The sequence below is a fragment of the Tauraco erythrolophus genome, chromosome 13 (genome assembly GCF_009769465.1).
Source record: "Tauraco erythrolophus isolate bTauEry1 chromosome 13, bTauEry1.pri, whole genome shotgun sequence".
Lineage (NCBI taxonomy): Eukaryota > Metazoa > Chordata > Aves > Musophagiformes > Musophagidae > Tauraco > Tauraco erythrolophus.
Genome location: NC_141477.1, coordinates 21,944,367 through 21,956,499, shown reverse-complemented (window position 1 = coordinate 21,956,499; position 12,133 = coordinate 21,944,367). Strand labels below are relative to the sequence as shown.

Below are 12,133 nucleotides of genomic sequence, written 5' to 3'. Positions count from 1 at the left end.
TTTAAATCATGAATCTCTCCACTTGCACCAAGGACATTGCATCATTCCAGAAATGGTTGAAAGAAATGTGCCAGTTCTGAACTGCTATGAAATATTTCTTCTTATGTTTTTTCAAGGTTAGTAGCAAAGATGAGGACTTTCTGGATCTTTCGGTTGATGTGGAACAAAATACATCAATTACACACTGTCTAAGGTAAAGGAAAATATTTGTGACTAGAAAAAATACCTGCCTTTGATCAGAAGGAAGGAGCCTAGCTTAGCTGCTCTATTGTGCAACAGTTGTAGGCTTTGATTTATGGTAAAGCATGTTCTGTTCAGAGTGCTGTTCATTTTGTCTTTATCGTGGGTTTCTGAAGCTGCTAATTTCTCAGTGGTTTCTCATAGTTAACGAGCACAATGATTTCATAGTGTGTATAAGATTGATTTTCTCTTTCCTTTATGGGGACTTTACTTTGTTACATCATACAGTCAGCTTTTATCAAAACTAAACATAGTATGTTTGGTTTCATAATAAATTATTGTTTATTCTAATACTGCAATTGCATTTCAGTTGTCTGGTCCTGATGTTCGTGGCCAGTTTTTTTTTTTTGGCTGATAGAAATTTGCTCCATGTATTTGACTGCTGGATCCAAGGCTTATCAGCTGCTATGATACTGCAAGTGGCATATAGCTTCTGGCTTTTTAATAGCTGGTAATGGATGTGTAATTGCTAGGAGTTGAAAGATAATCCAGACTTTGTCTAGTCAATGGCTAATGACTCTAGGTCATAACCTCTGCCACCAGAGAAAACGTGGAGTGGCTACCTCTGGAAACAAACCACGATCACCTTATTGCTGTTTGTTACCTGTCATGTTTGACTCCTGCCCAGAAAGTATGCAGTTAATACTTGAGAGTGTAATTTCCAGATTTTCCAGCTAAACATTGATACTACATCCCAAGACTGGGACAAATACACCTAGAACGTGTTTGGGAGATATGAGCAATATGAATAAAAGGAGTTTCATCTTCTCTGTGTACTTTGGGTTTTTTCAGCATGATTAACAGTAACTTTTAACTGGATGGTCTGACTGAATACCCTTGTTTATCCGACTTTTCTTTCATTTCCACAGAGGGTTTAGTAATACTGAAACTCTATGCAGTGAGTATAAATACTATTGTGAGCAGTGCCGCAGTAAACAGGAAGCACAGAAGAGGTGAGTTTCAAATATTCAAGGCTAATGTAGATGTTCTCTTAAAATGGGCAGTTGTTGGGAAAATGCACCTTGTGAATTCAGTAAAAAGAAAACATAAGACTGGGTCTGTGTTTGATTTGGGAGTAAGGAAAAGCGCAGAGACCAAATAACTCTGTGGCAACCTTATCAGATAGAAATGAAAAGATGAGTTTTGTATTCCTCCCAGAAGAGCTTGTATCTGGTGCTTCCAGACATTCACATTTTTCCCAGTTTAGCATTAATCAGCGTAAAGCCACTGAAATCCACCCCATCTGCTTTCACTGTGAATGCTATACACAAAAATCTTAATTCTCACCTCGTACTTGGTCGCAGACAGAGCAGCAAGACAGATTTATTCCATCTCTTTCTTCCTGTTGATGCGATGAAAAATTGATGTTGTCAACATAGACAGTTGTCCTGCATTCAGATGTCAGCTGTGTAATTAGTATTTTAGAATAAACACTGCCTGTTCTTGCTGGACTATACATGGGAAAAGCAGCCTTTTGAAAATCTTTGTCAACATTTTAGATGCCTTTTAAGAAACTGCTGCAAATTGAAACTGCTCTTGAACAAAGTTTTGGTTTAGGTGATCTAATACCTTGTTCTTTGCTTAATGTACTTTTGTGGTACAGAATGAGAGTGAAAAAGTTGCCCATGATCCTAGCTCTGCACTTAAAAAGGTTCAAGTACATGGACCAGCTGCATCGATACACCAAACTCTCCTACCGCGTCGTCTTTCCCTTGGAGCTCCGGCTCTTCAACACTTCAGGAGATGCTACAAATCCCGACAGAATGTATGACCTTGTGGCTGTGGTTGTTCACTGTGGCAGGTACGTTGGTTTTCTGCTTTCTGGACCTTAAATGCCTTTTCTTGAAATTTAAGTGTCTGTTGTCTGTGTGCCATTTTATAACATACAGTGCTGACAACATGGGAGCGTGCTAAACAGCGGCAGAGCTAGTTGTCCAAAAGTATTTTTTTTTTGAAACAAAAAAGTGTTTCAGTCTTTTTTTACTACTTTTTTACTGTTTCAAATTTTGTTTTCTAAGTACAGGGTTTGCTCTTTTATCAGATTTAAAATATGGCAACGATTCATATGAGTTGTTTCTTTGAGCTGTGGCAAAGAAACAGCAGTCTTTTAAAAAAAAAAAAAAGGACAAAAACCACACCCCCAACCTTACTTTCTAGGAAAGCTAAATGAAATGAAAACAAATCTTGGAAAAACACTAAAATAGAATTAAGTTGCAGTTCTCATGTTGCTCGTTGCTAAACCATTGGGTTTTTTTTAGAAGCTGGTGCCACCAGGTGGAGTAAACTGTGTACTGCTGATTTCTTAAATAGCCTTATTCTCTTTACTAAATTTTTGTTGTGGTGGTGGTTTTAATGCTGTTTTTAAAAGCAAAGAGGAAAAAATTTTAAGCACTTTTAGGAAAAAAATCATTCATGGAAGGCAGACAATATTTCTAAGTGCCTTCTGGAAGTGTGAGTTTTAAAATAAGTTGCTGTAGCACACAAATGTTTTGGAACATCTTTCTGAAGAGCAAGACAATGTAATCAGCACACTAATATTGCGTACATTTAGTACAAACTACATATAATTCTAGGTGATTTCTGTTGTGGTACAGTTGTGCTATTTTTTTAATTTATTTTTATCACTTTAAGATCTCATCCTATGCATTTTCTTCTGTAGATTTGCTATACCTATAATTACACTTACATATTTTAACAATAGTGATTAATAATTGTGTTAAATGACTTTGCTTTTTTCTTCTCCCAAGTCTTGTCATATGTGGGGCTTTTGGGAGTCCTGTACCTCTTCTGCTTTCAGTTCTTACTGGGAATTTAGCAAAGACTTAAGATAAACTGTATTTTCTAAACATTTGAGTTCTCAGAGCTTGTTTTAAATATTTTGCCCTTACAGTTTTACTTTTCATTTAGTTGTTCTAAACAAAGGAGTTTCATTCTGTGGCAGGTAATATGTTTAAGTATCTTGATAATTCTGGAAGGACTAGAGAAGCACTTTCTTTTGCCCAAAGCTGATCTGAATATAGGTTGTTTTAAGCCTTATGTAGATGGCTAAGTGAAAAGTAAAGCCAGAGAGGCAAGGGGAAATATTTTTTTTTTTTTTTTTTTCCCCACTGTGTCCCTGGACTGTGTTCTCAGAATTTGAGGTGAGTAGATGGATAGCTTGTAGTTTTCCATCCATCAAGTTTATTATCCCAAACCACCACTTTTTCAGGGCAGTCTACTTGCCCTTACTCTGCTGATCCATCTCCCTTTGAGTTAGGTTGTTTTGTGGTCCCTTCCCTTCAAGGTAAGCATTCAGGATATGGAATGGAATCAGATTGGGCAACTGGCACCAGAAAAGTGGGAACAGCAGTTGCAGAAAGCCTGTCTGCAGTCACCCATAGGCTAAACCACACTAAGAATTAAAAAAATATCTTCTGTGCAAATATTTCAGACAGACAGCTACTAAAATTTTTGAGCAGTGGTCAAAATACTCAGCAGTGGTCAATGCAACAAAACAGTGATTGAAATAACTTGGCTTTTTTTTTTTTTAATATATGAATGACTATGTAAAATATTTACAGAATTGTGTGTTTTGAATATATGGTATTTGGCAGGTAGAAAAGACCAAAATTTTAATTGAAGCGATTTGGCAAAGTCCAAGAACCTAAACAATGTTATGAGTAGTATTAGACAACATTAAGAGCTGGGAAATCCAAGTCTGCCAAGTAATAGCTGGAATCATGTGGGAGAGCAGTGATCCTGCTTTTGGAGGCACAAGAGTAATAAGTCTTGAATCCTTTTTTTCTGGCAGTGGTCCAAATCGTGGACATTATATCACCATTGTGAAGAGCCATGGCTTTTGGTTGCTGTTTGATGATGACATCGTAGAGGTGGGTACGCTTTTACGTGGCGAAAACAAGTGTGGAAGTATCTCAGCAAAACACTTTTTAACTTTTCTACTAGCATGTCTGTAAAGACTAATATCCAAAATATTTATATATCTCCATGTATTAAGCAAATATCAAACAGTAGAACAAATACCACAGCAGAACTGCTTTTTATAAAATTGAAAATGTATTATTTGCCTCTGAGATCTCAAGGTCAAGGTTAAGGCCTCATGCACAGTGTCTGAATAGGTGCATCAAAATCCTTGCTTGTGTTGATCTGAAGATGATGTAGTCCATTCTCCAATTTTTTTAAAATCTTTGCTTAGCCTTGAGCATCGGGGTGCCTTCCTGGTGATTTGGATAGCTTGTATGGCTCTGAACAGTTGCCTTTCTCCCATTGTTACGTTTTGAGGATTATTTTCCTGTTTCTGTCATGGTCGAAGTACGTAATTGTGGCAGCTAATTTTGGAAATAGTGTTCACTTCAATATTTTTTAAATGCGAGTATTCGCTCTCTTTTCCATCCAGGAGATAAACTTTAAATTTTAGAAGTAGATATAAAATAACCATCTTGTTCTATATTTGTTTTCTGTCAGTCACTTCTGTGTTGCATCTTAGCTTTTAGGTCAAAACAGAATTTCTTTTGATCTGCAAACACATTTACACTTAAGCTTTTAAAACGTAGCTTTTAAATATGCACTCTCTGTTCCTGGACAATAAATTCAAGGACCTGTCACCAGTAAGCTAGAATGTAATTCCTCTCTCCTGGAGGGATGCTTAATTTTTTTCCTGTAAGTTGGTTTTCTAACTTTAATCAAGGCTTTCTTTTTTTTAAGTTCATCTTCTTTTACAGAGTTTATCTATAACGCTGTAAAAACAAAGCTCTCTGATCTGAAATTCCTACTTTTTGTGTTTTCCATGGTTCTTTGAGTTTTCACTGTCTTGATTAGGATTAGCCATGTAGCCCATCCTGTAGCACTACCCCTGCCCCAGCTGCGGATCCAGAAACTTTACGATTCCTTTTCCTGCTAGAAGACCCTCCCTGGCTGGCGTTTGCACGTGGTGTTTGTTTTCCGTGAAGTTTAGGCGACGAAGGGCATGAAAAATTGCACACAAGAGTTTTGCCCATGAGTCATGTGAGATCATTGGCCCTTTCCAATGAACCATTGCTCCTGGGAGTGTAGCATAAGGATTCCTGCTGGGTTTGCCCCAGAGGATCTCTTCACTGACTATCCATTGTAGCTGCTCCTGCCTTCTAAGCGTGCGAGGAACTTGAAGCTTACATCTCGCTTCCCTCTACGGAGGAGGTACCACCACCTAGATCTCACCTGGATTTCTGGCGATTCAGTGATCAAGGGGAAGAGGATGGTGGAGATGACTCTTCCTCTGCTGATGCTACAGGCTGCTGGAAGGAGTAGCTGCAGTTTTACTCATCTGTTCTCTCTCTCTTCACTTACTCACCAGCTCTTGAGAATTAGTTCCTTACTAGTGCTGTAGGCTGTTCACTGAAAAAGTAAAGTGAAGCTGCAAGGACTTTTGACAATTCTATCTGCTGCCTAAAGAGATTTAAATATCTACTCTGAACTTGACCAAGTACTGTTTTCAAACTGCTTGTGATGGGCCGTAGGGTGACACTGCAGGAAACAGCTTTCTGTGTATGACATTACCGAGGTCATCCTCGAAAATGGAGTGGCAAAAAAAAAAAAAGACCCCAAATCTCCTAAAACGTGAATTCTGCCCAAGTTTCTGGTTTTAGAGCTAACCACAGGAGCCTTCTGCTCTTCAGAGACTGTAAGAACCTGAAAGCACTTTTTTTTTTTTTAAGCTTTGGAGATTTAACATTCTAGGTGTGAACTGGCTACGTAACAAAACAGGTATTAGTCAGTAGACTTCAGAAGATGAGTCCAAAGCTCTTGTACCTGTACAGAGATACTGCAGCTGAAAGAGAACACGGGAGAAAGCTTTCTCCCCTTAAATACAGTTAAAAAGCTGTGTTGCATTTTTGGCAAGTGATATGAATGAATAGCTCTGAGCTGTCAATAGGAAGTAGTTTATCCTTATTACCCACTAAATGTCAGCAGTGATGAAGTCATATTTATTTATCTGTTTGGATTGGGTTGGAAGGCCAACTTTCAATTAAATGGAAGATAGATGATAATCAAACACGCTATAGCATATGTGAAAAGCAACTGCAGCAAATCCAGGAGGCAAATCAGTCCAAGTCAGATACTGTGCCAAGCTAAATTAATTGAGAAACCTGAGCAAATGATCTCTGGCTAGTTTGACTTGTTGTCATTAGAACAGCTGAGTGATACATCTCACTGTCACACAACAGTGACAGTGTTTGTCTGAAACAGAGAGGCAAAAGTGTCCATCCAGGGTGTTGTCCAAGTGGAGAAAGGGAGGAGAATGATTGTATGTCCTCGCTTAAATATTTGTTCAGATTTTCAGCATTCAGCTGAATGCTAAGAAATGGTATGCAGGAAAAGGATTTGGTTTGGGGAACTGGAGTAGTTGTCTGGAAATGAGCAAAGGATATTTAAGCTCAATTAATGGGAAAAATCATCTTAATGCCAGGTGAGGCTGCAGAATCCTAAAAGTAATAGTGAAACAGTCAACTGGTTGTTACTCTGAAGCTGCAACTGGGTAAAACTTTGCTGTCCACCATCTATGTGGTCAACTAAGGATGGGAAGAATAAAGCCTATATAATCCTCTTTCAGTTCCACTGTGTTTTCTGTGGATGGTGAAATTTAAAAAGGAAGTCAGTTTTGCCATGATAAAACTAAAGATCTCTGTAGGATGAATTAATCTGTATCAAATGTTTGAGTTGCATTCAAAACGAGTAGTGGAAATAGACTTGATTGCATGGCAAGTTAGTTGGCACTTAAAATAAAACATGTCTGAGTTGTCTGCTAAATATATTATGAGGACTGAAGAATGTTCTTTTGCTATTTTCCTGTTAAAATGTGTATCTAACAGTTTGTAGTAGATGTTATGTTCATAAATTGTGGGAGAATGCAGAAGCCCTCAGTACGGTGCTGCAGCTTCTCTTAAGTCCTTGAATGGAGAAGAGAGACAAAACATCTGTTTGTTGTTTCTTTCCCCCTATTTTTTTTTTAACAGAAAATGTTTGACAAAACTATTCAAGGGAGTATTTCTGCAGCTCTGTCCTGCAGTTGATCTCCAAAGCTTAAAAAAAAAAAAAAAAAATTTGCTTTCAGGTTCTTACAGTCTCTGAAGAGCAGAAGGCTCCCGTGGTTAGTTCTAAAACCAGAAACTTGGGCAGAATTCACATTTTAGGAGTTTTGGGGTCTGGGGTTTTTTTTGCCACTCCATTTTCGAGGATGACCTCGGTAATGTCATACACAAAAAGCTGTTTCCTGCAGTGTCACCCTGCACTCCCTCTCCCCATCAAAGCAGGTGTTCAACCCAGAGCCTCTCGTATTCTGAACGTTTCTTTGCTTCCTTGACTTCATTCATTGGGGAATAAAAGGGAACTTCAGGCTACTCTCCCTTTGGTCCTCCACTACAAATTCAGGCTACTTCAGCCTCTCCGTGGATTCAGAGTCCTAAAGGCATTTTAAAATACTAAAGCACAGCGGAGTGCTGAGCAGCACAGGTCACTGGAGCGTTTCGTTTCGGTGATTTGGTCTCTACGTTTGCTCTCCGCTGGCTGAGAATCGAGTTGGGTAACGCGCAGCCGATCGTTCGCGGGAGCGGGGTCACGTCTGTAGAACTTGCATCTTTAAAAGCCCTTGGAAGTGCTCCACAGGCCATGCTGGTCGGATTAGGAAATGAAAAACTGCTTTTCTGCACATAGTTCACAGCTTCAAACAGAAGCAGACCATTTAATTCCATTAATATGGCAAATAATTGGTTTCTCTTAAAACACAAACCTTGTGATAATGTTCCAGTTGTACCAGCAGATCCTAAGGAAGGGAAGGTCTTGTACGACCATAATCGGATGAGATCCGCAGGTTTCATGGTATAATTACCAGTAGCACTTGCAGGACTCCTCTACATAAGAGGGTCACGAGAACTTTAAAATCTGGAGTTATTTCAGCTGAACGTTAAATCTGCTCAAGATGGTCCTTACGTACTCCCAACTGTACAGAAATCTGCTTTGCTGATCAGTGGCTGCTTTTTTTTACTTTACGTTGCAAACCTATAGTCAGGAAAGGTAACACCAGTCTGAATGAGAAAGCAAATATAAAAATGTCATGTACTTTTAAGGATACGTTTTCATGGATCCTTTTTTTTTATAGTTCAGCTTAAGAGTGCACCAATTCTGAGAGATTTATTATTTCCTCTTGATTTCCTTTTTTTCATAGCGAATAAGGTAATAAGTGGAAAAAATGTTTTGTTGTATTTGGTTGGATTCAATGAAATATTGTTGTATTAATACTGCACGGCTTTCCAGCATCACCTCCAAGAACTGAAAATAATGCTTTGTCTGGGAAAGGGGTTGATTTCTAGAGTGGTGATTTGTCTGAAGCTAATTATAACTCTCATTAATTTGCAGAAAATTGATGCCCAGGCCATTGAAGAATTCTATGGGTTAACATCAGACATTTCCAAAAACTCAGAATCTGGCTATATCCTCTTCTACCAGTCAAGAGACTAAGACACAAGATACCTGTGTACAAATAAAAAGAAAAAAGGGATCAAGATATGTCCAAGTGGAACATATTTGTGACAGCAGAAGCAGTTCCTCACCGTTGCTGTAGGACCAGGACAGATTCAGCAGGGCGAATAAGGGTTTCTCCCTGCCATTTCGTGGAGGATTAGTGCTGACTGCCGTAACAAGAAGAGCTTTTGTTCCAGTTTTCTTTCTGGGCTTTTTTTACGTGCTATCTTCCAAAATCTGTGTTACCTCTACTTGAAACCTGGCTGCTTATTTGTTCATGAACTGAAGAAGAGATTTAAAAGTAGCATTGTAGAATTTTTACCATTTAATGTTGGCCTGAGGCTATACCTTGGTTTCTACCATCGTCGTTTTTCTGTATTTTAGCAGAATGATTTCAATATTCAGTGTCAGCTGAAGGCGTATTTTAGGATATGAACAGCAGCTGGTTGCTGGATATTTTTGGTGACTCAGACTTGAGAAGCAGTACAAAGCTAAGACATGTTGGAAATGTCAAGTCTGTAATTTTTATAAAAAAATAACACAGACAAAAAAAACCTCTCTGCAGCATTGTCAGTTTCCCCATTATGCATTATCTTGGTTTTAGATAACACTAACAGCACTGCTTCTTTTTATATTTTTATTTTTGCTGTTCTGTTTCTTCTTCAGAAGGTATAGAACCCTGTCCATATTCAGCCTCGTCTATCGTGCATTTTTCTTTTGAAGCAGATGTTTTGCCTCGAAGCCACGCTGCTGCAGACTTAAGGGGAGCAGAAGAGCAGTTACCTTTTGAAGAACATGTCAGGCAACCAGTTGCTGTAGAAAGTGTGAAGTTACAGCGTTTCTCGGAGCTATTGCGGAAACCAAAAGTGCCCTCCTTCTGAAACAGGATCTGTTCAACGTTCCATTCAATACGTAGCAAACTGATGCCACGAGCATTTCTGATCTATGCTAATACACAGAAACAGCACTAATTTGAAGGGTTAACCAAGGGAAGCATTATTTATCTGACTAATCCAGTTCTTCTTAGTCTTCACGATAACGAACGTGTAAGAAGGGAAACCAACCAACCAAGCCAGATGTCGCCTTGCTAAGTGTTCCTCGTCATCTGTTGGTCATGTTTGTATCCATCTGGGAGTCGTAACACCCCTCTAAAAATGCTTCTGATTGTTTTACCTCTATAGGCCTTGCTTAACAGGGGAATTGTTGGTCTTTTGAAGACTGAAATTAAGTAATTATCCGTTACGTGTGTATATATTATAATCTCAAGGATAACTAGGAAGAAAAGACTAAGGAAATTTGTAAGAAGTCTCAGAAAATCTTCTGTAATTTTCGTTTTGAGAAGTCCTGTTGCCGTGCCAAAGCTTGTCACAGCTGGCTCTAAACTACCGGTGGTAATTAGTATTTTCCTTTCTTCATCTTGTTAGGTGAGACAAGAGCTGTCCTCTCTGGTTGTTCCCAGCGCAGCCGTTCGTGGTATGTACCAGTGATTGTTGTTCTTGAGGACATTTAACTTATGCAATTCTGGGGCTTGTACAGGATATAAAATATTTTACCAAAATATTGTCCTCAGGAAAACAGCATTTCACAAACAGTTTCTTGTGGTGGCTGTGTGTATCTGTTTCTTCTTACCATGACCAGAAACTTAATGTTAGCAATTAACTCCTGTCTTCAAAATGCAAATTACTCATTACCATGTGTTCCAACTGGGTTCAGGTTCCATTCTCCCGGCACGTCTCCTCTTCCAGAAGATAAAATACGGACATTGGGTTTTTTAATTATTTTTTATTATACGGAGTACTGTCATTTTAAGAGACATTCAATAACAGCAAACGTTCTTGTCATCTTGTTCCTATTGTGTGAAAATTGTTCCTGGCCAAGAGTCTTCTCCCCTTGTTCACACACAAGCTGTGAGTCCTCTCCTGGTGGCACTACCAGAAGCCTGTCATCACTAAGTCTTGAAAAAAAATAAAAAAAAAAATAAAAAAAGAGAGCACTGAGTTAAAAAGAATCTAAGCAGTAAATACAAAAATTAATGTAGTACACTAGACATGTATTTTGTATATCTGGCGAGACGTTTTTACAGATGAAATACCTGACTGAGAGATAATATTGAAAGATATATACTATAGATTAAAAACTGTTAAAAGTGCACTTTGCTACAGATTTATAAGGAGACTAAAAGGAATTAAATTGGAAAAGAATGGTGTGATGTTACTTCTGTATAATAAATGACCCCACCTGTCTCCAATAAAGGTCATGTATGATCAAATGCACATGGCCCCAATGCCTTTCCTTGAATTTCAGTCCGAGGCAGAAAGAAATAATTGGTTAGTCGCTCACCCTCCGTGCTGCCTGGCTGAGGGATCCCCACCCCTCTGTTCTCGTGTGTGTAAGCGATTTAAACCAAGAGAAATTAATAATTCAGTGGTGTAGATTATAACTGATGTGCTGGTAAACTGAGGAGAGGTCACCCAGGGCCTTTTTTCCCTGACACCCATCCTACTGCTGGTATTCCTTAATCTCTTGAGCATCCCCTGTAGCTCTGCCGTTGCCTTTTCCCGTGATTTCCTTTTTCCTTCTCCCTCTTTCACCCCTTGCTGTTGGACTCCGTAGGGCTTTGTTGCAAATATCATCTGACTGATCTGGAACAGAGACATTTAAAAGCAAAAATAGTACCATATGCCTGGAGCTTTGTCGTGTTCATTGCGGGACAGGTCGTAATTTCTGTGTCGTTCACTGGAGTTCCCTTTTATAAGGGGGGAAAAATTGACCAAAGGCTGCTCCCATGAGTAGGAATTCCTGGGACTAGGTCAGAACGCAGCAGACGCAAATGAGGTTCGAAAACAACAACTGCTCTGTACAAACAACATTTTAAATCCAAAATACTGTCTGGTCCTTGTCCTGCTGGGTCACCCATTAGCAATAAATAAACGGAGCTCGTTTTAACTCTAGTGAACGTGAGTTTGACTTTCAGTCACTTCAGGAAGAGTTATTGCCCAGAACTCATTTTGTTGAGGGTGAACGACCTCAGTCCGAATGTCTGAAAGCAACGGGGGTTTAGCAGGATTGATACTGGCACTTGTCACTTCAGGTCTTCTCCAGGACGTAGCGCCGGAGTGAGGGTGAAGACCATCCCGTGGTGGTTATCGTCTCCAGTAACCAGCGGCTGGTTAAACCCGGCGTTGCCCTTTTGCTTCTAATCCAGCAGATGGGAAAACTGGTTTGTTTGTCGGGAGGCTCTGCCCCAGAGACTTTGGGAACAGAGGGTGGTTGTGAATCGGTGTTGGCACTTGGCATGTTCTAGTTACCAGCAGGAGCGTTGGAAGTCACCGTGCCAGCTCAGCTTAGCGTATGTTTAAAACAAATCGTATCTGATTGGTACCAGAAAGAAAATACAATC

General features: G+C 39.3%; 1 protein-coding gene across 1 annotated transcript in view; it reads left to right on the top strand.

The window, feature by feature from the left end:
* Positions 1 to 10,711, top strand: part of LOC104370741 (ubiquitin carboxyl-terminal hydrolase 12) — a 30,355-nt gene extending 19,644 nt beyond the window's left edge. Inside the window, exons 5-9 of the mRNA XM_086619431.1 lie at positions 117 to 193; positions 1,110 to 1,193; positions 1,844 to 2,041; positions 4,031 to 4,109; positions 8,629 to 10,711. Of these exons, the coding sequence (XP_086475557.1) occupies positions 117 to 193; positions 1,110 to 1,193; positions 1,844 to 2,041; positions 4,031 to 4,109; positions 8,629 to 8,730 (540 nt within the window). The 3' untranslated portion in view covers positions 8,731 to 10,711. The remainder of the gene's footprint in view (positions 1 to 116; positions 194 to 1,109; positions 1,194 to 1,843; positions 2,042 to 4,030; positions 4,110 to 8,628) is intronic.
* The last annotated feature ends 1,422 nt before the right edge of the window (positions 10,712 to 12,133 follow it).